Source organism: Seriola aureovittata, chromosome 1 (genome assembly GCF_021018895.1).
Source record: "Seriola aureovittata isolate HTS-2021-v1 ecotype China chromosome 1, ASM2101889v1, whole genome shotgun sequence".
Lineage (NCBI taxonomy): Eukaryota > Metazoa > Chordata > Actinopteri > Carangiformes > Carangidae > Seriola > Seriola aureovittata.
In genome coordinates this window covers 33,742,851-33,767,801 of record NC_079364.1, presented here as the reverse complement: position 1 = coordinate 33,767,801, position 24,951 = coordinate 33,742,851, and the positions used below count along the sequence as shown (strand labels likewise).

Genomic DNA, 24,951 nt, shown 5'->3' with positions numbered 1-24,951 from the left:
GTGACAGGTAAACCTCGGGCCATTTGGCGTGGTGACCGGAGCCTGGTACGGACAGTTTGCAGGGAGCGGGGAGGCAATAGCTCCCCTTTTGGCCTTTTTTACTGTCAGCTAAAGTGAGGAAAGGCAGGTCAACACTTGGATCTCACACACACACACACACACACACACACACACACACACACACACACACACACACACAGACACACAGACACACACACACACACACACACACACACACACACACACACACACACACACAAAGATTAAGAAAAAAAACACTGCTTCCCTTGCAGTGGTGCTATATTGGGACAGGTTCTGCTCGATACGGAGGTCAGCAACAAGGGACTACTGGCAGTGCGAGTGAAATCAGTGCTAAACAAGACTGCCCTATTAATTTGATATTAATAAAATGTACTAATATGTAAATATTAAAAAAGAAATGGTCCTCATAGAATCATAGTTATTTTCTCTTTTTTTTACAGCTTTGATTATAATTATTAATTTCACATGTTGATTTTCAGATTTGACCCCACCCCGATATACATGACTGAGGCCATTTAAGAGGATGACAAGATTTCTGTACTGAAATTAGATATTACATCCATGATTAATCAGTTAATCTATTGTCGACGGACAAAGAAATAATCAGCAATACTTTTGATAATCTAAAAAACATTTAAGCCAGAAAACATTTTTGGTTGAAGCCTCTCTTTTCTTTATTTGATATGGTAATTTTATTCTTTTCTGGCATTTAATAGACCAAATGATTTATCAATTAATCAAGAAAATGTATCAACAATAAAATTGAAATTAAAAATTAAAAGATTTTTCTGTGATTGTTTTATGGTTGTGACAACGTTTCAGTTACCATGTGAAGATCAAATAGTAAAAAAAAAAAACATAATTCACAGGTGACCAACACTGTCCCCCAGAAATTACATTTTAAACTACATCAGCAACTACATTTTGTTGGAAAGTTAATCTCATTTCATCTTTATCATCATTATGTTCATTGGCAACATATTTATTTGAATGGACAAAGTGTTGCATCTCTTGGTTTGTGTGGCTGGTGGGTGTGTGAAACTTTTGCTCCAGAGACCAGGGTTTGCATCCAGATGTGTATGTGGTTAGATTTAGACAACAGCTGCTCTTTGGTTAGGTCATGTTAGTGAAACATGGTGGTTTAGGTTAAAGGTGAATAAAAAGGTTTGTGAACTTTTTCTTTATTATATAATATAACCAGACCAGGATCTCTGACCTGATCCAGGATCTGTGACAGTCAGAACAGAACCAGGAAACAGTTTAATAAAGCTGTGAGATCAGATAATATGGTGGAAAACAAACAAGTAGTCCGTGAACATTTTACAAATATGTAAATTACCAACATTTCCTCATGAGGTTTTAAATGTATCCAGTCACAATCATGTTTCCTACAAAAGGTATTTACAGTTTAGTAAATCTATGACTGACAAACCAATGAAGCCAGACTGCAGGTTGACACATCAGCAGTATGTTACTTGGCTTCATCAAATTAAGAAAGTGTAAGGGAGTGTGTAATGTCTCCCAAAGCTGCTCATCTGCTCAACCACTCAAGCCCCTTTCCCTCTTCCCTGCAGGAAGGCTAATAACAGACATGTAAGTAGGCAGCATGACCTGTTCTGCTGCACATGTATTTTATTTGCTAGGGGCGCAAACACGTCTGCAGTGCTCCAGCCCAGGGAGCAACAATCTGACAAGCAGCGCAGACCTAATCCAGGCCAGGTCTGGGGCAGTGTTTGGTATGCATCCCTTAGGTATGGAATAAATACAAGGCTGGTAAGACGATCTGCCTGCCCGGACAACTGCAGGAGAGTGGAGGGCGTTACATGCCTTGACGGGATGTCTCTTATCCATATATGTAACCTCATAACATTTTGAGCTTTTCACAAATAAGAACAGCTTTGATCTCCTGTGGAAAGTAATGCAGTTTTAATGTCCAACTTCAAGGGCCATTAGCTGCATTTTTATCAGTTAGCAAGGCTGCTCGGCAAATTTCTGAATGTCAAGTCAGGGGGGTGTTGCTCGCCTGGAGGTTAGAGAAGCCACTTTGTGATTGGAGAATTGTCAGGTTGAGCTCCTCACCAGGAGAATGTGGGTGGATTCTTCCCTCGCTGCAGCACTTCAGCTCAGTTGAGTTACCTTTGAGCAAGGCACTGACCAGAGAAAGACAGGAAGTATGAAAATGAGATTATACATGAATCTGAGGAGTGTGAGAAACATGCTGTGAAGTTGAATCTCTGGGTATATTAAGGTTTTCATAAAAAAAAAAAAAAAAAAAACGAAGGAAACTCTGTTTTGCACTTTCTACTCAGTGAACCTTTAAAGTGTGTCTCCACCTGCCCCCCCCCCCCCCCCCCCCCCTTAAGCTGCCACGGGTAGAGACCAGGTGTACCTGTTTAAACTTGCTGTGTAATTTGTGGATTAACAGATGCTTCTAATGGCTAAAATCATCAGAGCTTCGCTTCTGACACAGAGGAGAGATGTGAGGGAAGAAAGAGCACAAAAACGGAACAGTAAACTAAGCTCTCCTCTATATGAATTCACCATGAGCTGAGCAGACACACACTTATGGAAATCAAAACAAACATATTTACATTTACTTTAAAAGCTCCTCTCTCATGTCTTTGTGTCACAGTTACCATTTTTAAAGGTGTAACAGTATCAAAGGCAAGAGTCAACCTGTGGTTAACTCAGTCAGTTAACAGATTGACTTTGATCTTGATCTTCAATATGTATTTTTGAAAAGTCTGAAAGGTTAAGGAAAAAAAAAACAAAAAAAATATGAATGCCTCTAATCACCCAAAGTTAGTTGTTCAAGATGATTAATCCCAAAATTAATTTATTTTAACATATAATATATATAATTTTTAATATATGACCAGTCACACAAACATGATGTGAACCTCTTCCATCTCTATCCTCCATCCAATCAACATGGCAAAACTCCCTTTTTGTTTTTATGGTGATTCAATTGGAGGAAAACAGGATCTGTTCTTTTTTATTTCCTATATTCACTGTATGATTTATGTGAAGCTCCAAACACATGCCTCCTTTGTTACCATGGGTACTGCATTTGTTCTGCCACATGTATGTAGCTGTAAAACAAGGGGCTGTACGTTAGTAATTTCTTCTTTTTTTGATTCCTTACGTTGAGATATATTTACATTTTTTTCCTGCAAACTTAAAATAAGTTAAAGTCGAGATGCTGTTGTAAAAGCATTCTTTAAAAGTTTTTAATGATCATCTCAGTCTGTTCTAAAACAGTGTTGAGGTTTGATCCCATCCCGAGGAGCACATACTCCTAAAGATAACACAGGTTTAATTTTTGTCATGTGTGAAGTCCCCCTCTTCCAGAGAAACACTCAGCACAGACACTGACACATTCCTAACAGCACAAGGCATAACTTGTTATGGAGGCTGTTCACAGGACTGTGTTAAGGTGAATCCACACACACACACACACACTCACACACACACATACATACACACACACACACACTCACACACACACACACACACTCACACACACACACACACACACACACACACACACACACACATTCACACACACTGGGCTGTGTGCACTGAAAGGGGTAGCGTTCATTTAGGGCATTACTCAGACGGAGAGAGAGAGAGGGGAGAAGAGGGAGAGTCTCCCCTGACTGCATTAGGAGAGCCTCCAGCCTTTGTGATTCCTTTTGATCAAATCTCTGTGAAAGATGAGTGTCATGCCCTCTTCCAGCCAGCTGTGAGGGGACTGCCCTGTGACTCTGAGGGGGTAGACGTGTGTGTGTGTGTGTGTGTGTGTGTGTCTGCATGCGTGAAAGAGCATGTACACCTCTATGTGTGCATGCAAGTGTGTGTGTTGTGTGCACAGGATAGGGAGGGAGCAGGCAGCTCCTGAGGTGAGAATGCCGAGTGGGAGGATCTCATTCCAGCCCCCTGTGCCCAGTTTCAACACACACACACACACACACACACACACACACACACACACACACACACACACACACACACACACACTCAACATCTTGAGTAGTTTAGAGCCAGTCCACGACAGCATGAGAGGAAAGAAAGCAGAGGAGTGTGTGTGTGTGTGTTTGGTGTGTGTGTGTGTGTAGTGAGAGTAAAAGCACAGTGACTTCTCTCTTTAGTAGAGTGAGTGTTGGTGGCTCGGTGTGTCTTGGTGTGTGAGAGCAGAGAGCAGCAGAGTACATGTGTGTCTGTGTTGTTGGAGGAGACGCTGCTGGGTGTGATGGCTCTTTTGCGTTAGTACTTGTGCGGGCAGGAGAGTTGTAGGCAGTTGTTTTGTGGGACTCGCAGGGAATGGCAAACTCCACGGTATCCTTGGAAACATCTGACTAAATGATAATGGCCGAGGTAAGAGAGACGGCTTTTCACTGCTCTTCTCTGTCTGCTCAGCTCTTCTCTTTCACACTGCCTCCACACAGGATCAGGACGGCTTTAACAAAGACAAACTGGAGGGAGTTCATGTGGATCGCAGTGACAGGCAGGAGCAGACTTTACTGTTGAGATGTGTAGAGATGTTTTATAATTTATGATAATGTAGATGTGCATTTGTTAGTTTATGTATGACATGCTGGTGTAGTTTTGATTGTACACACATATATACATATATATATATATATATGTATATATATTTGCTTTAGGATTTGTTGCTACACAGTTATCTATAGGCTTCTGTTTCATTGTCATTTTTTTGGTGTAAGTGCCAAAATTCAGGTCTTGTATATGAGTTTTTTTTTTTTGTTTGTTTGTTTTTTTGAGAATTTATTTTTTCCTGCAAACTAACCCTTTTTTTTATTCATGTTGCAAAAGGGGCCAAAGTTCTCAAATGTGAAATGTCAGAGTAAAATAGTCTAAAACTGACTAAATGTGAATTTAAATTAAGGACAGTCTCATCAAAGAATAAATGAACACTCAAATCCAGCGTCTAGAAATTGAGAGTTTGTGAAAGTTTTGAAAACTGATCCAAAAATCAAACATGTCTGTGTTTTAGTCGCTCTCAGACTCTTGAAATGTGTCTGTCTTATGTGACTAATGAAGAAGTCAGAATGAGATGAGTTTGCCGCCTTCTCTGTGCGATTGTCCTCACATGCCTTCCAACAACACCACAGACAATGTCCATAAAAACTGACAATCATTCAGGCTTCCTTCGCTTTAGAAAATGCTTCTTTTCTCTTCTGTTTCATCCTCTTTTCTTAAATTATTGTCTGTATTTTTTCCATTTATCTTTCTTTTTTCTACTCTATTTAGTAAACTTTAGCAGAGAGAGCCCAGGTCTTACCTGGGCCTGTTCTCCATCCACACATCTGTCCATCTGTCTGTCATTAGTTTTGGAAAGCAGAGCAGCTTGTAGCCTCCTGCGGCTTCCTGTAGCTTGTTGTAGCCTCCTTTGGCCTTGTGTAGCCTTCTTTGGCCTCCTGTAGCCTCTGGCCACAGCCTATTGGAATGTAATTTAATAATAGCCTAATGTTTTGTTGCAGCCATAATGTAACAATTAGCTGAGCTGTCTGTGTAGTGGTGGTGTCGGTAGCAGCAAAACAAGCTCTCCGTGCCTGTATGTGTGTGTGCGTGTGTGTGTGTGTGTTAAACAGTTGGAGGAGAAACAGTTGTGGTGTATTCCCTGTTAGATGGCTGCATGTCAGAGCGGAGCAGCATCTGAACAGGCCGCAGTTTAACTTGTGAAAATAAATGTGATGAATTAAGTGCAGGTTGAGCAGAAACTGTGTGATGATCAGAGCTGTGAAGCTGCAGTAGCTGATTCTTTCATTTAGGAAAGAAGGACTGAATTGTTTTACCACATTTTATATTAATTCATATAAATCTGAGACACTGACTTTTTCAGACTTTTTGATGACATTTATTAACTTTGATGTTCATAAGACTGCACTGATACATCTCATTGGCTGCTGTGATTCTATAATATTTCATCAGTGGTTTAAGGTAAATAAGGTTTAAGTTCAGATTAAAAATCTCCATTATGAAACGAATATTTTGAACATTTAATAATGTATTGAATCATGACTGAGCTCTGCCACAAGTGAGGTTTGTATTTTCTTCCTCTAACAAGTCGCCGTTTCCATTTTCTGATGAGTGAGGTCATTACTCTACCAATCCATGAGAGTGATGTAGATGCGCGCGCATGTGTGTGTGTGTGTGTGTGTGTAAGAGACAGTTGAATGGCCTTGTGTAGCTCTCTTCTAACACAGTCATGTCCCATCTTCATTCCTGCTGCAGCTCAGGCTGTCTGTCTATTGTTTCTTCTTTCTACCTCCATCTCTTTCTGTGGGTGTCTCTCTGCTCTTCTTTAGTGCTGCAGGGCCCCAGGGTGCTGTGTTTGTGTGTCAGAGTCGCGACTGTAGCCTGCCAACCTCGTCAGCTTCATTAGGTTCATGATGGTCCATCCATGAGAGGATGGATGTGTGTGTGTGTGTGTGTGTGTGTGTGTGTGTGTGTGTGTGTGTGTGTGTGTGTGTGTGTGAGCGCGCGCACACACGCGCGTGTGTGTATCTGCTCCAGCCTTTTACCCCCTTCAGTGTCTCCTTGAGCTGTGATCCGCCCTCCTGGCCCCAACCTACCCCCTTAACAGCCCCAAACTCCACACACACACACACACACTCACACACGCAGCAGCCTGCTCTGCGCTGCCACCAAAAAGGCTTGTGAGGATTTGTCAGCCAGATGTGACAACATTGTCAAGAGGCTGGTGAGCAGAGAGGGAGATCTGATATTAATCAGAGCGTAGCTGGGAGCCAAACTCTCTCAGACTCAGTGTACTAACATGTTCCCTCATTTACTCCCTCTCTGAGCCAAACACTCCCTCTAAGTTCCTAACAGGGAGCCACAGACACCAGGAAGCCAACCAAACGTTGGCTCACTTTTCCACCACCCACCCCCCACACCTCCACCCCACAAGCTCATCTCTTTGTCATTTAAGGTTTTTTTTCCTTAAAGAAGACAACCACTTTCTCATGGACACTCAGGTAAAGATCTGCTACCTTTTTGTTTGTTTTCTCTGCTGTGTGTGCGTGTGTGTGTGTGTGTGTGCGTGTGTGTGTGTGTGTGTGTGTGTGTGTGTGTGTGTGTGTGTGGTGATTGACTGCTGGATCAGTTTGAAATAATGAGTTTTTCACGCTGTCTTTGGGCTGTATGGACTCTTAATAGGCTCAAACTCAGCCTGTCACTACTTGCACTCGCACAGGTTTTTCCTGGATTTGTCTTCTACTTTTCAGCCTCAGTGCTGTGTTGAAGGAACGCTCACACAGTTTTTTTTTAATTTAATTTAATTTTAAAAACTACTACTGAAATGCAGTTTACTTTAAAGGCAGCTGTTAAATGGACGCAGGCTGGACGACTTCATAGCTCAGGGTCTGTATATAAAAAGCTAAGTGTTTCATCTGAAACTTGATGTAATGATTTTAGAGAAAATCACAAGTGAAGAGTTTGGATCTGCTGCTTCCTCTTCCTCAGTGCAATGGCGTTAAATCATCAGCTGAGGCGGGATCACGTCGCCTGCTGAGTTGCTCATGTTTTCTAACCTCACTTTTACTAACACTTGTCATCAATTAACATTTTACTACTTCGCTGTCACACACACAATTTGTTCCAAGGCGTGATTTATTCATGAGACTATGTTCTTCACTCATACCGCGCACACACACACACACACATGGTGCAGACGCAGTTGGAAGGAGGTTTTATTGGTGGAGGTCTGTGTTATTAGCAGGAAATCAGAGTGGTACCAGCAGCACCGTCCTCCCTCCACATTCCTGAGTGTTTCTGTGCTCAGGCTGGAGACAACATTTATTTCTGCTGTGTGTGAATGTTCAGCTGTTCTTGATCAGTTTTTATTCTTCTTTTTGTTTTCCTTCAGTTTGACCATTTCAATATATGCTGCCCTTTAATATTGAATAATGAAACTGTTGAACAGGTTTAGTTGTTCAGTTGCTGTTGTTGTTGGATTTTTTATTACAATCCTAAATTTATTTCAGTTCAATTGATATTCTGTAAACTGCTCACGTCATGTCCCTTTTATAACTTTTAAAATGGGTAATGACTAAAATAAATTCATAGGTTAAATGGATGAAAAGCAATTTTTTTTTGTAAATGTCATATTTTATACAATGATTAATTTATTATAAATTATTTTGTTGATTGTTTTGCAGTTAATCAATTATGTGTTTTGTCAAAAGCTAGAAAACAGAGGAAATGTCAGTAACAAGTTTCCAAGGTGACTTTTTTGTTCAACAAATCATAATCTAAAGACAACTCTAATGTTATATAAAACAGAAAAAAATGGAGCAGATTCACACACGTGAGAAGCTGGAACCAGTGAAAATTTGATTTTTTTTATTTCATCCATTAATCTATTTTTTTTTTTTAAATGACTATTTGATTCCGCAGACTGCACTATCTGATAAATCAGCCTTTATAAAGGTTTCATAAATTGTAACTAATTGTTTTATTCATGGTTAATAAATAATTTATTGATGCTTTATCAGTCATAAACCATTAACCTGTAAATTCAGATTTTTTTTCGCATTAATGTCTTATACCTTATTTATAAAACATGAGTAAATTATTTATTAATCATTACTTACATCTTATTAAACTCTCATAAAGGTGCCATTGTAAAAAATGGTATCAACTGATTTTAATGTTTATGTGCATAGTGTTTATGGGAAAGTGAATATTACAAACTCTCCAAAATCCTAAAGAAAACAATTATTAGTAATAATAATAACAGTAAATCAAAATGTTAATTTGATGACACCTGATCTCAGAATGTGTTTTTTTGAGGAAAGTCACCTGTTTTCAAAAAGTCAGTTTTAAGTTGCAGGTGAATGGTAATAATCTTAGCCATTTCTATTTCCCGGCAGGAAAACTCTCACTTCTTTTATTTCCCATGAGCCATAATTGTCTTGTTAACTGATTAATGGCTGATAGTAAAATCTGATCCCGTCTCAGTCGGCCATCAGGCTCGCTCGTCCTCAGAGCTGCTGAGAGCTCGGCTGTTATTCACTCTTTGGCACCAGCACTGCTCATTTCCCCACTGAGTGTCAGTTAGTGCAGGGCTGCTGCTAATTGATTAGTTTTCCACCGCATTAGGCCAACAAGTCCTGTCCATCCCTGAGCCGTCTCTGTCCAGGCAGCTGTTCACTTCTGCTCTGTCTCTAAAGCTCTGTGGCTGCTCACAACATATGGCAGGACTTTATTTTAAGAGCCAGAAAAGACTATTTCATTCTATTGCTTGTGTATGTGTGTGTGTGTGTGTGTGTGTGTTGTGTGTGTGTGTGTGTGTGTGTGTGTGTGTGTGTGTGTGTGTGTGTGTGTATGTGCGTGTGTGCGCACGCGCGCGTGCAAGTGTGTCTGAAGGATGTTATGGCTGTTATCCCAGCGGTGGGATGGAGAACATAGTTGTTTTTCTTTCTTTCTGTCTGATTCTGGCTCAGATTGTAAATTGTGCTTTTTCTACATTAGATCCAGAAGTTGTGCATCTACCAGTCACTACATACATTTACATTCTATTACTGTGTTTTCAGAATTGTTAGATAGTAGTGTTACACCGCACAGAGTGGAATGAGGGAGCAAAAGTGATCATGTCATGAATAATTCAATTAGAAATCATTATGTTAACATATAGTTAAACCTGATGAAGCCAGTCAAATCCATCACAAACATCACCAGTGTCTCGTCTGTGTGTGTGTGTGTGTGTGTGTGTGTGTGTGTTTGTGTGTTATCACTCAGGAGTTGTCATGATATACAGATGCTGTTTTCATGTGGCCCCTGCCTTCACTTCACTTAACCTCATACTTTTCTCTTTTCTTAACCTCACCTTCTCCCTCTTTAACCTCCATCCGTCCCACACAGCCTGACCTCCGACTGCACACGCTCCACAACAACAACCACACAAACACAGCCACTGAAGACTGACGGCAGAATTCACATATTCAGTAAACATATTCACTGAATATGTGAATTCACAAAGTGGAGCTGCCAGCACCAAACAAATTCATACAAACAGAGACACTATAGACTAAGAGACGGAGAGAAACCGAGGCTGTGTAGTGTAGGTTCATAGTATCAGATGCAGTGACTTTCAAAATGTATTTTTATTCTTTGATATTGATGGATGTGATTTCAACAGCATTTATTTCCTCCCTGCACGTTACAAAATCACAGTTCTGCTTGGAGTTCGCTCAGTTGTCTCTTCACATGACCTGAGTAAACCTACAGTACTTGAAGTTAAGTTTTTTTTTTTTGACCTCACAGACGAGAGCAGCTCTGAGTTCATAAAAATGTTAATGCTCATCTGGTTGCCTTTAAGTTTCACCACACACTCTCTAGCAGCAGCATTAAAATTCATCTCTTGTGCCCCGGGTTTTGCCTTTCAGGCACAATGCTAACGCTGCGCTAACTCCCAGTCCCAGTTTCAACACACCAGTCTATTTGTGTATTTGGTCATAAATGTAAAGAATGATTCTAATTAATAATACAGCCATTTAAAATAGCATTTCTAATTGTTCGTCCGAAAACAAACCTGCACCATTTGTCTTTTATTTAACAACATGTAGGTGCACTATGAAAATGCTAATTAGAGGCATGTGTAATGTATTGAAGGTGAGTGTAGAGGTGGTGGTGAGGTGATTTGTGGCAACACTGTTGTACATCACAGAAATAAAGGAGGTGACCTTGTGTTAGCTTTGGCTTCAGAAACACTGACCAGCCACATCGCTCTGTACAATTAGTCCTTGTGTCATTGACTTCACTGATGTGTGTTAACAGCCACAGCTTTGGTGTGACAACAGTCAGGAGGAGGTGGTGAGGGGGTGTGGGATAGGGGGTGGGTCACCAAGAGCCACTGTAGTGCTGGCCTCCTCTTCTTCTTCTTCTCTGCTAACTTCTAACTGCTAATTAAGATAAATGTCCACGAGTACTCTGTACATTGTTGTGTGAGTGTGTGTGTGTGTGTGTGTGTCAGTGTGTGTGTGCACGTGATTTGACTGAGATGTGTATTAGAGGCAGCAGCAGCAGGAGGTGTGTATGTGCCCACAGTGGGATGGGATTAGCCTAATTGGGTCGTGTTGGTTCTCGGTGCTCTGTAATGATGGGATTATGAAGCCCAGAGATGAGCAAAAGGGTTTTTATACCTTACCACTGTCCAGAGGAGGCCGAGCTGCCCAGCTGGAGATGAGACCCGACAGAAAGGGTGATAGAGAGAAACGGATGTCATGGGACTGAAGGCCAGAGCTACCACACTGTGCTTCAAGGCCAGCTCACTGCCGCCACCTTCATCTGCAGTCAGTTTATATGTCCTAATGATGAGGGGTTATTGTGAGGTGAAATAATGTGATTCCAGATCTCAAGGACGAGTCCAGCCTCGAGCACAGAACCCAGAAAACGACTAAATGAGGAGGAGGAGGCCCCCTACCCATCCACCCACCCACACTTTTGCTCCTTCTCCGCCCGTGGAGAGGGAGTAAGCTCCAGCGAGGAGCTAAGCATGCTGCTCATGTATACTAAAACCCCACTGATCATGCATTATAGATGCAGAGGGAGAGCGGCGCCGCAGCGCAGCCACTCTGAGGTTTTCAGCATGTGGCGCTAACAACGCGGCTTTGATCATGACTCTGATGATGCTTTTCCCTCAATTCCTGGTGTGTAAATGTTTTTTTGTCCGAGGCGGAGAGACGGGGGAAGCAGAGTCATTTTCAGTGTGTCACTGCAGCGGAGTCCTCTACGCATGGTCGGTGCCAAGTCAGCAGCTGCACACAAAACTTGACCCGTTACTGTCGCTCACCCCAAGTCTCTGTCTGAGGCCCAGCTCAGCTCCGCCCACTCTGCTCCTCTGCATGTTCGTCCTCAAAAGATAAAACCCATTAGCAATTGAGCTAATAGACAGAGTATTCTGACCTGTGTGTGTGTGTGTGTGTGTGTGTGTGTGTCTGTTTTTGTGTGCCTTTAGGCATTGATTGATTGAGATAGTTTTGCTGGTCCAGGTGTGTCTGAGACCTCTTGTTACTGTAGAGAAGACCTGCCCTGCAGCACTACTGACACACACACACACACACACACACACACACACACACACACAGGTCAGAATACTCTTTCTTTCAGAGGGTAAACCAGGCACTGAGTGCTGAGTGATACACAAAGGGAGAGCAAAAATACTTAAGGCAATCATGCTCTTTCTTTCAGTTTCTGTGGCGATCTTGACTGTAGACTTTACATTTTTCATATAGCTGTGTCTGATGAGCAGAGCTACAACCACACACACACACACACACACACACACACACACACACACACACACACACACACACACACACACACACACACACAGTTACAGGAGGATGAGAGTGCTACTGTCCTGCACATATAGAAATGTGACTTTAAAACTTTAAATATATACAAAATATAAAGTGGGCTGAACATCAATAATGTCAAGTCTCTGTCAGATGTTTAGAAGAGCTCTGCCTAAACAGAGCGGCGCTTTCTACCAGCCGCTCACACTGTGAAGGTTTCACACTTTCCAAAAATACCATATACTGTATATCGCAGTGACTTTTGGTGAAATGTGAATAAAATGACACAAGACATTTACAATATTCTCATTTTGGGGTGGAGCAGTGTGGCCTCACAGCAACAAGGTTGTGGGTTTAAACCCTTGTTCAGTCGGGGTCCCCACTGTGGGAGGAATCCCACAATCCACAGACCTGCAGGTTAGGTTTAGGTTAATTGGCGACTCTTACAGGCAGTAAGTGTGACTGGTTGTTTGACTCTTCTTATCTTACTGATTGTTGTATGTGTTTTATTCACAGGCTATCTGCTGCACCTTGGTGAACTGTAACTGTGACAGCTTCAAGCCTGGGAAGCTGAAGAGAAGACAGTGTGAAAACTGCAAACATGGCTGGGTTGCACACGGTAAGAGCTCACTGTTCATGTGTCCAGGGTCTAAGGCCATCACAATGGAGGTGGATGGTTTTAATTTGCACCCACAATGTAGAGAAATGACTCGACAGCAACTGTTTTATCAATGGAAAGATTCAATACAAACTGTTGACAGGAGTTCTGTGGATTATCCAGAGCAAACAGGTTAGACAAAGTTATTGTTCTGCAAGTCTCTCACAATTAAGTCTTGTGTGTTAAAGGGGTCTTTTAGCTCCTTCTCATTAAAGCGTCAGCATTACACCGATCCTTGCTGCCCTTCACTGGTTCCCTGTGAGTTTTAGAAAGTTTTTGTTCTAGTTTTTTTTTTTGTGTGTATTTATTTATTTGATAGGGACGTTGCAATTTAATATAATTTATAGAAACTAATGTGTTGCACAGAGGGTTTATCGCTGTTGCTAATTCTTGACTTCTATAATCTATATGTGGAGTTTATTTCAGCTGGTGATGTGTTCCAGAGTTGTCAGCCCTTTATGGAGAAAGCCAATTTGAAGATTTTACTGTTTGCTGAATGGTCAGGCTCCCTTGATCTCCTTATGGTCCTGATGGCTGATGGAGATCTTCTGACGGGGCCCTACGGGGCCCCTGAGCTGTTGACTCACTGTCACACAGGCAAACTCAGCCTCCTCTATTAAATCCCTTCTTAAAAGGTTGTTATGCAGCATTTGCCATTTTAGCACCATTTTGAAATTTTAAACACAGCAACAGTTAATAATAGATATTTACATAAATAATGAATTCTGCTTCAGATTTGTATTTTATTTCTTTCAAATAGATTTAATAAGATTCAAAATCAGAGTGACAGGCTGCGTCTGAGTTTGTTACTGTTGTAACACAATCATTGGTCATTCTAGAGTCGTAACTCTATCATTGGTGATACGACCAAACTCAGGTTGGAAGTTTAAAGTCATCAGATTTATTTGTCCACATTGGATCCATGACTGTCGGTTCACCTTCACTGTGACTTGATGACAAATAAGGACAAAATTTGAGGACAATTAAAACGTTTATTCTATCAGTGTCACTTTCGTTGTAACACCCAGCCTACCTGCTCCGTACATGCATACTTGTACTGACAAAGAGGCCCATCATGTGGCTCCACTGTGTTGAAGCTGCTTTCAGTCGTAAACAGGATTCTTTCTTGTTTATTCTCTGAGAGACAGGAAGTAAAACAGCTGCTGCAACAGGCTCATTTGTTTACAGTAATTACACTAATGTCTCCAACATTTTGTGTAATTTGTCAACTCATTTAATGACGGTGCTGCATGAAATCATCATCACCTTAATTTTGTTTCTAAAAATATTCACTGATGATGATGAACACACACATTTTAGCAGCGTTAAGTCAAAGTATCAGTGAATCTGTGAAGCACTGACATTTTATAATATTAATGAAGGAGTTATAGTGTATAGTATAACACAGTTATAGTGTCATTTATTTTTTCGGATAATATTCTCTTATTTATTATTTCTTGCTCATACAGTCTTCCAATATTTAAACTTATTTCCGTGTGTTGTTTTCAGAGACAGAGTGGAAATTTAAATGTTGTAAATAAGCACACCAACAACAGACAACAGTGATGGATAATTTTGCTCTTGTACCACTTCTTTTTTTTACATTTTCTGTATTACTTGAATTTATAAATTATATACTTCCTCTTCCTCTCACTCACATTTTGAGAAGCTGCTGTTTCCCCCCCTCTCTGTGAACACAGGCATCAGAACAGACTCATGTAATCTAATCCAGTAAATTCTGATGTGTGTATTCCAGCACTGAGCAAGCTCAGGGTGCACCACATGTACCAGAGCAGCCAGGTGGAGATCGTGCACTCCAACGTGGTGTTCGACATCTGCAGCCTGATGCTGTATGGCACCCAAGCCATCCCCATTCGCCTCAAGATCCTCCTGGACCGTCTCTTCTCTGTCCTGAAGCAGGAGGAGGTCATCCAGATCCTCAACGCCCTCGACTGGACTCTGCAGGACTACATACGAGGATACGTGCTCCAGGTGAGAAAACCTCTAGACCAACACCCGGGCGTTGTGCCTGTACAGAGACCAAAACCAGAATCTGAACTCACCAGTCAAATATCGGGCAATGTGAGCTACAGCTGGAGACACTACAAAAAAGTGCTAAGATCCACAGACACTGTTGTTCATTAAGAAATAGTTCCACAACATAAAATCACAAACTGCTGCTACATTTCTGCTCTTGCGCAGGTTCATGATTCATCATGTAGAACAGCTTCAGAAGTGTTGGGAGCCCTGTGTTTGGACAGTGGACGTAGCCATGCTAGCTGTTTTGCCAGTCTTTATGCTAAGCTAACCTTAACACATTCTGTCTCCAGCTACAAACAAACAATTCCCCACAAAGCTGAATTATTCATTTACATCTCAAAACAATTCCATCAAAGTGTTTAGTTTTTTTCTTTACAGCCCAGAGGCCGACATGGGAGCCTAAAACTCGGGGTGAGAGTATGTGATGGGAGTGACAGAGGGAATTTCTGAGGAGAACATGGGTCAGGAGAGCACGTCTAAAGACAGGAGAGAATGGGGGTGATCTCTCTTGGTGTCCCAGTGATGTGGCCGCTTATTGCTGTGGCTCCAGCAGCTCGGCGGGTTCTTCAGACTGTGCCGGCCACATTTTAACTATGATGTCTTCTCCTTCAGATTTCGTCTCAAGCCAAAGCCGAGCCGGCTGAGGCCCGGGCTTCAGGCGCCGTGTCAGCGCGAGCTCTCATTTCGATTAGTACATCATCAAGTATTCAAGTTGGGCTGCGTTTAATTCATGTTAGCTCTTCTAATGGCAAACGTAGAGTCAGAATCCTCGACAGGCGCCCAATGAATGCTCTGTGATGAAATATTAATCACGGTTATGGCACGAAGCCGCTCCTCACTTTCAAAGACGCCTGAACTCACATGTGATTACTGCTGGTTTTAGGGGGAGAGGAGACGCTTGATCAATGTCAGGCTGCTTCTGATCACCCCTCCCTTACCGGTGTATATGTGTGTGGTATGTTTGCGCACATATTTATTTTTGCTTGCCTTTGGGAGTGTGTACATCAGTGTACGTGTCTGCTGGCATGCTGGTATGCATGTTCTCACTGAGACGTGTTCTGCTTCTAATGCAGTGGGTAAACCTACATGATTTAAATGAAGAGAAATGACCTGCGAGATGAAACAGTGTGTGTGTAATGAGGATTCTCAGGGTTCTGTGCTGCCCGCTTGTATTAACACTCCATCTGATTCCTTTATTTAGCTGCCCTGCCATTCTGTTTTATAGGGTGTGTCATCTAACCCACTGAATATGTATGAGCAACCCAACAGACACTTATGATGCTAATGATGAAATTGCTCTCTCTCCTTTCTCTTTTTATCACTTTCCCTCTCCTTCTCAATCTACTTCACACCCTCCCTCCCCCATCCTACACCGTGCTGCCTCTCCCTGTATTCCTGCCTTGTCTGCAGGACGTGGCGGGGAAGGTGCTGGACCGGTGGGCCATCATGACGTTCGAGGAGGAGATTGCCACGCTGCAGCAGTTCTTGCGTTTTGGTGAGACCAAGTCCATAGTTGAGCTGATGGCTCTGCAGGACAAGGAGGGCCAGGCGGTGCTGGTTCCAAGCACCCGCACCAACTCAGACATCCGCACTTTCATTGAACGCAACACCCCACGCACTGCTGCCAACCTCTCCACATCCAAAGTGGATAAGCTGAGTGGCAACAGCATGCACCACTTTGAGAACTTCATAAACAGCATGGCCTTCATGCTGCCATTCCAGCTGTTAGGCTCTGTCCCCACACCATTCCTGGGCTCGCCAACAGGGACGCTGCAGCAGCAGCACCAGCACCAGCAGCACCAGCAGCCATGCTGCGGGTCAGTGGAGCAGCAGAGTCAGAGACGAGATGATCAAGGGCGGGACGGTCTGGGGAGGGATAACCCTCTCCCTCTGTCACGACCTCCAGAGAGCAGCCTGATTGGTTCCAGCTCTGTCTCTTTCACTGATCTGGACAGAAGTGGAGACAAGCCAATGGACAGTCTGTCCACCACCACAAAGATGGAGGCAGAGGACTTCTCCACCAGCGACAACTACTCAGATGGGCCCTCTACACCATGCACACCATCCATGAGCTCTGATGTCACACAGATGTCACCCGATGGCAAACTGCGCTCACTGGACAGGAACGGAGGCAGCGGTGGAGGGGTCTCAGGAGGTGCGGGGGGCTCTCTGAAAAAGGGCCGTGTTTTTTGCAATGCCTGTGAGAAGACATTCTATGACAAGGGCACGCTGAAAATCCACTACAATGCAGTGCACCTGAAGATTAAGCACAAGTGCACCATCGAGGGCTGCAACATGGTGTTCAGCTCGCTGCGCAGCCGCAATCGCCACAGTGCCAACCCAAACCCACGACTACACATGCCGATGAACCGCAACAACCGGGACAAAGACCTGCGGGGCAGCATGTCTGCTGATGAGAACTCTCAAGGAGAGAAGAGGCCTGAGTATGGAACCCCCATCCCTGTCTGCTCAGCAGAAAGCCATAAATCAGTGCCCTCATACATGGTGAGCCACGTGGACACTGGCTCGAAGCTCCACAGCAGCTCATTCCCCAGTATGGGCCAGAGCGGCATCCTCTTCCCCAACTTAAAAACAGTACAGCCAGTCCTGCCTTTCTACCGCAGCTTGGTAACTCCAGCAGAGCTAGCCAACACCCCAGGAGCGCTCCCCTCCCTTCCCCTGCTGTCCTCCTCTGTACCCGTCAAACCCATCACAGCCCCTGAACACTGCATGACAGAACCAATACCAAAGAAAAAGTCGCGGAAGTCAAGCATGCCGATAAAGATAGAGAAGGAGGCAGTGGAGCGAGATGAGCAGATGGATAATGGGAGCAGCTCTGAGGATGATGGTCCTTTACAGGGCAGGGACCAGGAAGAGTGTGACGGCGGCCAGGCAGAGGGGCAGGGGTGCACACAACCAGCTGGGGAGGAGAAGGAGGTGAGAGGTGCTTACACTGGGGAGGAGAGGGAAAGAGACCAAACTCTAGATAGAGACACGACAGAGAGGAACAACAAAGATGACGGGCTGAAGCAACCTGAAGCAGGGGTCATCACCTGTGCATCCTCCCCCTTTGAGAACAGACTGATGGAGAACCACTGTGACAACAACTTACTCTGTCAGGAACTCAACGACAATGAAAACAGGATGCGCACAAACTCATTGATAGCAGATGACAAATGGGACGAGGGTGAGCATAGGCTGACAAACGGGGGCGCTCTCCAGCTCATAGACCGTGATAAGGAGGGATCTGACGGCTGCGTAGAGGACTACAGTGACTCAGGGCTGTCTCATTTCAACCCCGACGCTGATCTACCGCACCACTGTGAAATCTGCAGTAAGACCTTTAAGAACCCATACAGCGTCAAGATGCACTACCAAAATGTCCACCTGAAGGAGATGCACATGTGCACAGTGGACGGCTGCAACGCTACATTCCCATCCCGCAGGAGCCGTGACAGGTGAGAGGCAGTGCTGTGAGTGTTCATATCCTAATTCAGTTGGCAGGTAAAACACCCTGGAGATAAGCAATCTAGCACCAGACCAGTGGAATGCGCAGGCAGGGATGAGGAGCTAGAACCAGCTACTTTAGTTTGGACCTTTAAAATCAAATTATACTTTCTGCCTTCATGTAGCTGCAAGAATGGTGTAAGTCCAGGAATACGTGTGCGAAACGTCTTCGTTTTCATTTTGATTTCTAAACAGACAGAGAAAAGACCTGTTGATGTCATATTAACATCACACCAGTAACTTCACATAAAACTAACACCTTCCACTATGGTTTCTACGTCTAGTCTGAATCTGAATATGCCACAGACTTGAAAAAATACAAATATATTTTTCAACCATTTAAGGAGCTGTATGTGGAGACAGAGAACTTTAGTGATGTTTTCTGTCAAAAATAAATCAGAAATGAATTTATAATGAAGAGAAATCAAGTAACCTGCAAACTCTATGACGCAGCCAGTGTGAACACGCATAAAAGATTCTTTGAAGCAGTTCAGCGACGCCAGTCACCACGCCCACACGACACCGGCGGTGTGTCAATGTTATCATCTACCCAGGTCCTCACAGACTCTGAGCAGATGTCCTAAAGACAGAAGCCAGGTGTCCACTGCAGTTTTGTTTTCCATTTCAATTTTGTGAAATATTACTTTGTCCAATAGTCAAATTGTGCATTAAGCAGGTTAATGGTAACTCACCTAATCTGAGTCTGCACAGGTGTAGACATGTCTGCATATGCAGACACAACTATGAGCAGAGCTGCTTTTCACATCAGATTATCTGGATCATTCCAGTTCATACACAGAAACAGACTTACAGAACACTGTTTAAAGAGAAGCTCATACTGTTTCTTCTCTTGATAAACGTATTCAGATTGAGTTTCTTGCATTTTTCTGTTGCTCTGGTGTTTTATGGTGGACAGCCTCAGTCAGCTGATCATTAAGCTCCATCAGGTAAAACATGATGTGTATATTATGAATAGAGTTTTAACACAGATTTGGTTTTTGTCTGCAGACACAGCGCAAATCTGAACCTGCACCACAAGCTACTGACCAAAGAATCCTTCAGCCCAGCCAACATCCTCTACCCGCCCTCATCTCACTGCAGAGACAGAGACTCTGTTGGTCTGGACTACTGCCAGGACCAGCGGGACAGAGACCTGCCCCATCGAGACCCAACCAGCCACACCTCCGTCATCTTCCGAGGACACAACCGCATGGGCCTGGTCTTCCCTATGAGCAAAATGTCCACTGCACTAGACAGTGCTGAGGTGTCACCCTTAGGAGAAATGGAGGGATTAGGAGGAGGAGAAGGTGGTGGAGCTGGGGAGGATGGGGCAGTCCTTGACCTGAGCACCTCCTCCTCTGCCCCCCCTCGTGGCAGCAGCAGTGCACAATCTTCCTGGGACTCAGATGGAGCCGGCAGCGATGAAGGGGAAGGAATTGAAGAGGGTGAGGAGACGCTCCCCATGGAGGACAGTGATGAAAGCTGCGATGGGATTGGCGTGGGACGGCCCGGGGGTGAGGAGTTGGCACTCGTGGGAGAGAAGACTCTTGGCTGCGTTGGGGGAGGACAAGGTGGGCTTCAGGGAAGTGGGGGTGGATCTCCGATAACCTGCCATGTCTGCCAAAAGGTCTACAGCAACAAGGGCACGTTCAGAGCCCATTACAAGACTGTCCATCTACGACTGCTTCACAAGTGTAAAGTCCCAGGCTGCGACACGTCCTTCTCCTCTGTGAGAAGCAGAAACAGGCACAGCCAGAACCCAAACCTCCACAGGAACCTGGCTCTCAGCTCAGGGGCCACAATGGACCAGGAGTAGGGATCTGACTGATTTCCTCCACTCTTATTGTCTTATTGTTGTTGTTGTTGTTTTCTATTTGGGCACAGAAAAGGCTCACCAATTAGCACTTTTTAAAGTCTGGACTCTATTCCATCCTCGTTGTTATATTTTGTGAAATAGAAAAAAATAAAGTACAATCAGGATTCAGTTCATTGACATCATGCATCTGTGTGTGTTTCCATATCAACACGGTGCATAAAGAACAACTGAAGCTGTCACTAAATTCATTTTCAGGCCTGAGCAGTGGAGCCATGCTGAGTCTCCATCCTTCGTTGTGAAGCTGATTTCTCTGTGTTGGTTTGCCTTACAGCCCAGTTTAGACCTTAAAGAAAAATAAGTGCAGGAACTGATTTTCTCTGTGTGCCGTCCAAGTGAGAGTTGAGTCATGAACCTGATTTATTATCTGGTGTTTTGTCGTCAGATGTCAAATCTTCCCTGTGAAGCTGTGCATTGATCAGAAGCAGAGTGAAGAAACATCTGTTCATCATCTCATCATCTGGACAGTTCAAAAAGAGTCTGTGTTAAAAAGCTATTGTGTTGTGAGCTTGACCAATAAGTTATTGTGTGGTGTTGATCTGTCTGATCTGTCTTTACTGTTGTGGTTGTTGCATTCTGCTGATGTTTACCAAAGATTTCTTCAGTCCACAAGTGTGTACAGAAACCCTTTCACACTGTGAGGGGGGATGCAGTATTAAGAGGGCCCACCCAGTCTTCTCTCATCCACTGTGTGATTCACAGCAGTATTCAGACTTGGGCTCTGATCTAAATGAAATAAGATTCACAAAACAACAACAACAACAACAACTTTTGACTGATCAGGGTGAAAAAAAATGTTCTGCTGTGTTTTTGTAAAATCTGCTAATGGGACCAGACCTGATGAAGACCCTGCTCTTGTTGGACCAACAGCCGAAGAAAAGACTAGAGGTGTATAAATACTATGAATAAGTCAGACACTGAGAAATGATCATGAAAAAAAAATGATAGTAGATAATGGCCCCACATGTGATCACACCCTAAAAAGACCTGGTAAACAAAATGTTTATTGAGCTGTATATTCTGTGAATAGAGTAATTTGTTATCTGAAAGAAACCAAAAAATATACTGTATAAAATAGTTCACCACTAACATTACATGTTTTTCTTTTTTTCCCCAAAAATGAACAAACAAGAACATTGTGTTGTACATGTCTGATTATTTCACCATGGTTTACTGTTCTAGAATTGCTCTGTAATTGGAATATTTTTTACATCTGTATTTAAATGCAGTGGATCTAGACTGAAGATCCCACTTGTTTGTTGTTTGGATTTGTTAAAGAAAAAAAGGAGTGAAAACCAACCCATGCTGATGGTGTTCATGTTTCCTTTGATTTAATGTTACAATATTCATTCCAATTAAATAAAAAGCCATATGTTTGCAAGTCTCTTTCTATTCAATCTTCTGTCCATCAAAACATAGACATAATCATTACATTTATGAGTGAGTGAAATTTATTACACAGAGCTTGAGCTCCACACACACACACACACACACACACACACACACTCACACACACACACACACACACACACACACACACACACGCACACACACACACACACACACAAATAGTGTATATTTTCACTTGTAATGATAAATCTAATGATTGTGTTTATTTGTACATGTTTAAATAAGTGTGTAATTTTATATATAATTTTATTTATATACATATATATATAAAAAATATATATATATAAAAAATATATATATATATATATATACATACAAAATTATACACATGTGATGTGTGAGTGTGTTTAAGTATGCTGATGCAAACAAAGGATTTTGGTGCTGCCTTGCTCATGACGGCAGCAGTATCATCTGATCCAGGCAACTCCCTCGAGGCCTTGTAACATGGAGCGTGAGGCGGAGCAACACTGATGAGCCTCTAACACACACTGAAAGCTACAGTGCTGCTGGCAGGATAACACACAGGCTCAACTGCAAAACATTTCCTTTTTAACACGTCAGTTAAAACAGAGTCGAAAATACAACTGTCATTTTCTTAAAGTATAAATTCACATATTTTCTGCAGGATCAAGCCATGAGCTAGTTTTGGTTTTAAATGTCAAAATATTTGCTCTGTAGTAGAGGTGAAGGAACAAACAACATTTAAAACATCTGTCTCTGTTATTGTAGAAGTAATATTCCTATGAAAACTGGTGGCACGGTGTGTAAGTAAATATACTTTGCTGCAATTTGAACTGATCCTTAAAATGAATGAAGATTTCTGATGAATTACAAGAGAAAACTCAGTCATGTCATTGTATGAAAACATGTGGGATTTTCCCACAGATTCACAAGGATACTTCATCAGCTTCAAGAAAAATCAGGATTTATAACTGAAGAGAGCAAATGGCTCATGAAGCAGGACTTGTTGTCAGAAGTTATCAGGCCTTGCTGCTCACAGTGTTTCTTGGTCCTTCTCAGAAAACAGGTGTTAAAAAGTTTGATTTTCATTTTAAAACACAAAAAATAAAATTGAGATAAAGGAATTTTTCATGATCAAAAAGTGATGAGTGAAATTTAAAAAAATGCTTTGATTTTCATTTATTTCATATAACAAAAAATAAAACCAACAGAAAACAGAAACTTAAACAGGCAGTTTTTATATTATGAGACTGCACACGTAAACTACAAAGCCTACAGTTATTACACTGAGATTCTTGACACACTTCATCTGAACATTATATTTATTAATAATACACCCCCTGCCTGTATTTCACTGCAGACTAGTGATCACTACAGGATAAAATGGTGTCACCCACAATGTCACATATATTGAACACTCATTTGATCTGAGGAAGGCAGTGATGACAATGTGTCCACGTTGTGACTTTATTTCTGAAGATGCATGAATCAGATGGTTTAACATAAATTTGGAGCATTTCATGTCGACCATTAAAATTTAAAACCAACAGTATAATTACGAGCTAACTCTACAGCTGTAATCAGCAGTGGATCCACTGACACTCACACAGGTCACATCAGGTCATAAAACTGAGGCAGGAATCAAATGGAGTCATCAGCTTTTTATTTTATCAACTTTGACTCGACTGAGTGAATCTGACAGTGATTCACTGCAGATCATCTTTCTATGAGTGTTTGAAACACACTGACCAAGAACAGAAGAGTTCGCCATCAGACATGTTCAGCTGCTTCTAAAGCTTCATTAACTACAGACTTCAGATGATTTTATCGTCAATAAATTTATCATTTGGAAATCTGTTTTTCTTACTTTGTACTGTCCACTTTGCTGCTGTGACACTGCAAATTTCCCCACCGTGGCACTAATAAAGGTCAAATAAATACACTTCTTTGTTTTTAACACCTGTTTCTAAAAGGAGAGTGGAACACAGACCCACATAGAGCGTAGAAGAAGTGAAGGTGAGAAACTTCCAGCAGGCACGAGTTTATTTGTTGGAACTGAATTACTAGTGTTTTGATTTTGTGATCTTTTCTTCTGGCTCAATAAAATGGAAGAGACACTGTAGTCACATTCAGCAGAGAGTAAAATTTGCATTGCCTCAAAATGGTATCACACTACATGACCTGAAAAAAGCTCTCACGGTTATTGAAGAGTTGAATTAATCGCTGCGATGCTGCTATGCAAAGTTAAAGGGCATGGATGAAAATGGACCAGGGACAGTGGAAGTATTGTTGGACCCATATTGAAAAAGCGAGGAGGACAAATCTGTTACACAACATGCCAAAGTATTGCACTATTACAGAGTGCTGAAAGCCTTGCATAACTCAACAATTCAACCCACCCATCACATTTACTGTACATTAGCAGGCCGGCAGAGCTGTTCCTCATCACTTATGAGCTGAAAAACCCAGTTCTGACAAGTGGCCCCCATCCTTTTTCTCTGGTACGTTGCAGAAATCTAGTACCACTCAGAGAGGGCACAATGGGTTATTTCAGTCCCTCCTGTGTGTTGTATGTAGGCGACAATATTCAGCAGAGAACCTGGCTCATCTGAAGAGGTGGTGCACTTGCTCAACTTCCTCCACAGAGCTGTATCTGTATCTGGAACGACTTGCATCTTTATGGCTATTTTTAAGAAGCATGGATCCTTCCCTGCAACAGTTTGCTGAAATAAACCTGCAGTGTTTAGGAACAGATTGATTCTGACCACAGACCAAAGAAAACATGTAAAACTTTTAGAAGATACACAGGAACATTGAAGCCTGAATCTGTTCATCACTATCTTGTCTTGATCCTATTCGACCCTACCTCTGTCCTAAAGCTGAGTTCAGACTGAATGTGATGACACTGGGCTGACCTGCAAACAGGTTTCTGAGATCCCTTCAAACTGGTTCAGTCAAAATTATTTGGAAGAGGAAACAAAAGTGAATTGTCCGTTGTGAACATCCATCCTGTTTACAGACATCTATGGCTTCAGCTGCTCTACCTGTGGAGGATCTGCACACATGGGTTTTTCTTCTTTTCTTGTAAGGATTAGATTCGACTGACAGAAATTAATCTAATTGAGCCTCTTTTA

At 42.5% G+C, this 24,951-nt stretch overlaps 1 protein-coding gene across 2 annotated transcripts; it reads left to right on the top strand.

Moving 5' to 3' along the window:
• Positions 1 to 4,073: 4,073 nt before the first annotated feature.
• Positions 4,074 to 21,827, top strand: bnc1 (basonuclin 1). 2 transcript variants are annotated; one of them, XM_056383464.1, is made up of 6 exons: positions 4,074 to 4,419; positions 7,001 to 7,046; positions 12,885 to 12,987; positions 14,783 to 15,018; positions 16,477 to 18,524; positions 19,582 to 21,827. In XM_056383464.1, the coding sequence occupies exons 2-6, from the start codon at positions 7,035 to 7,037 to the stop codon at positions 20,387 to 20,389; spliced, it is 3,207 nt and encodes a 1,068-aa protein (XP_056239439.1). In that variant the 5' UTR covers positions 4,074 to 4,419; positions 7,001 to 7,034; the 3' UTR covers positions 20,390 to 21,827. The 2 variants fall into 2 exon arrangements, with proteins under 2 accessions (XP_056239439.1, XP_056239430.1); XM_056383455.1 differs by lacking the exon at positions 7,001 to 7,046.
• Positions 21,828 to 24,951: the final 3,124 nt, after the last annotated feature.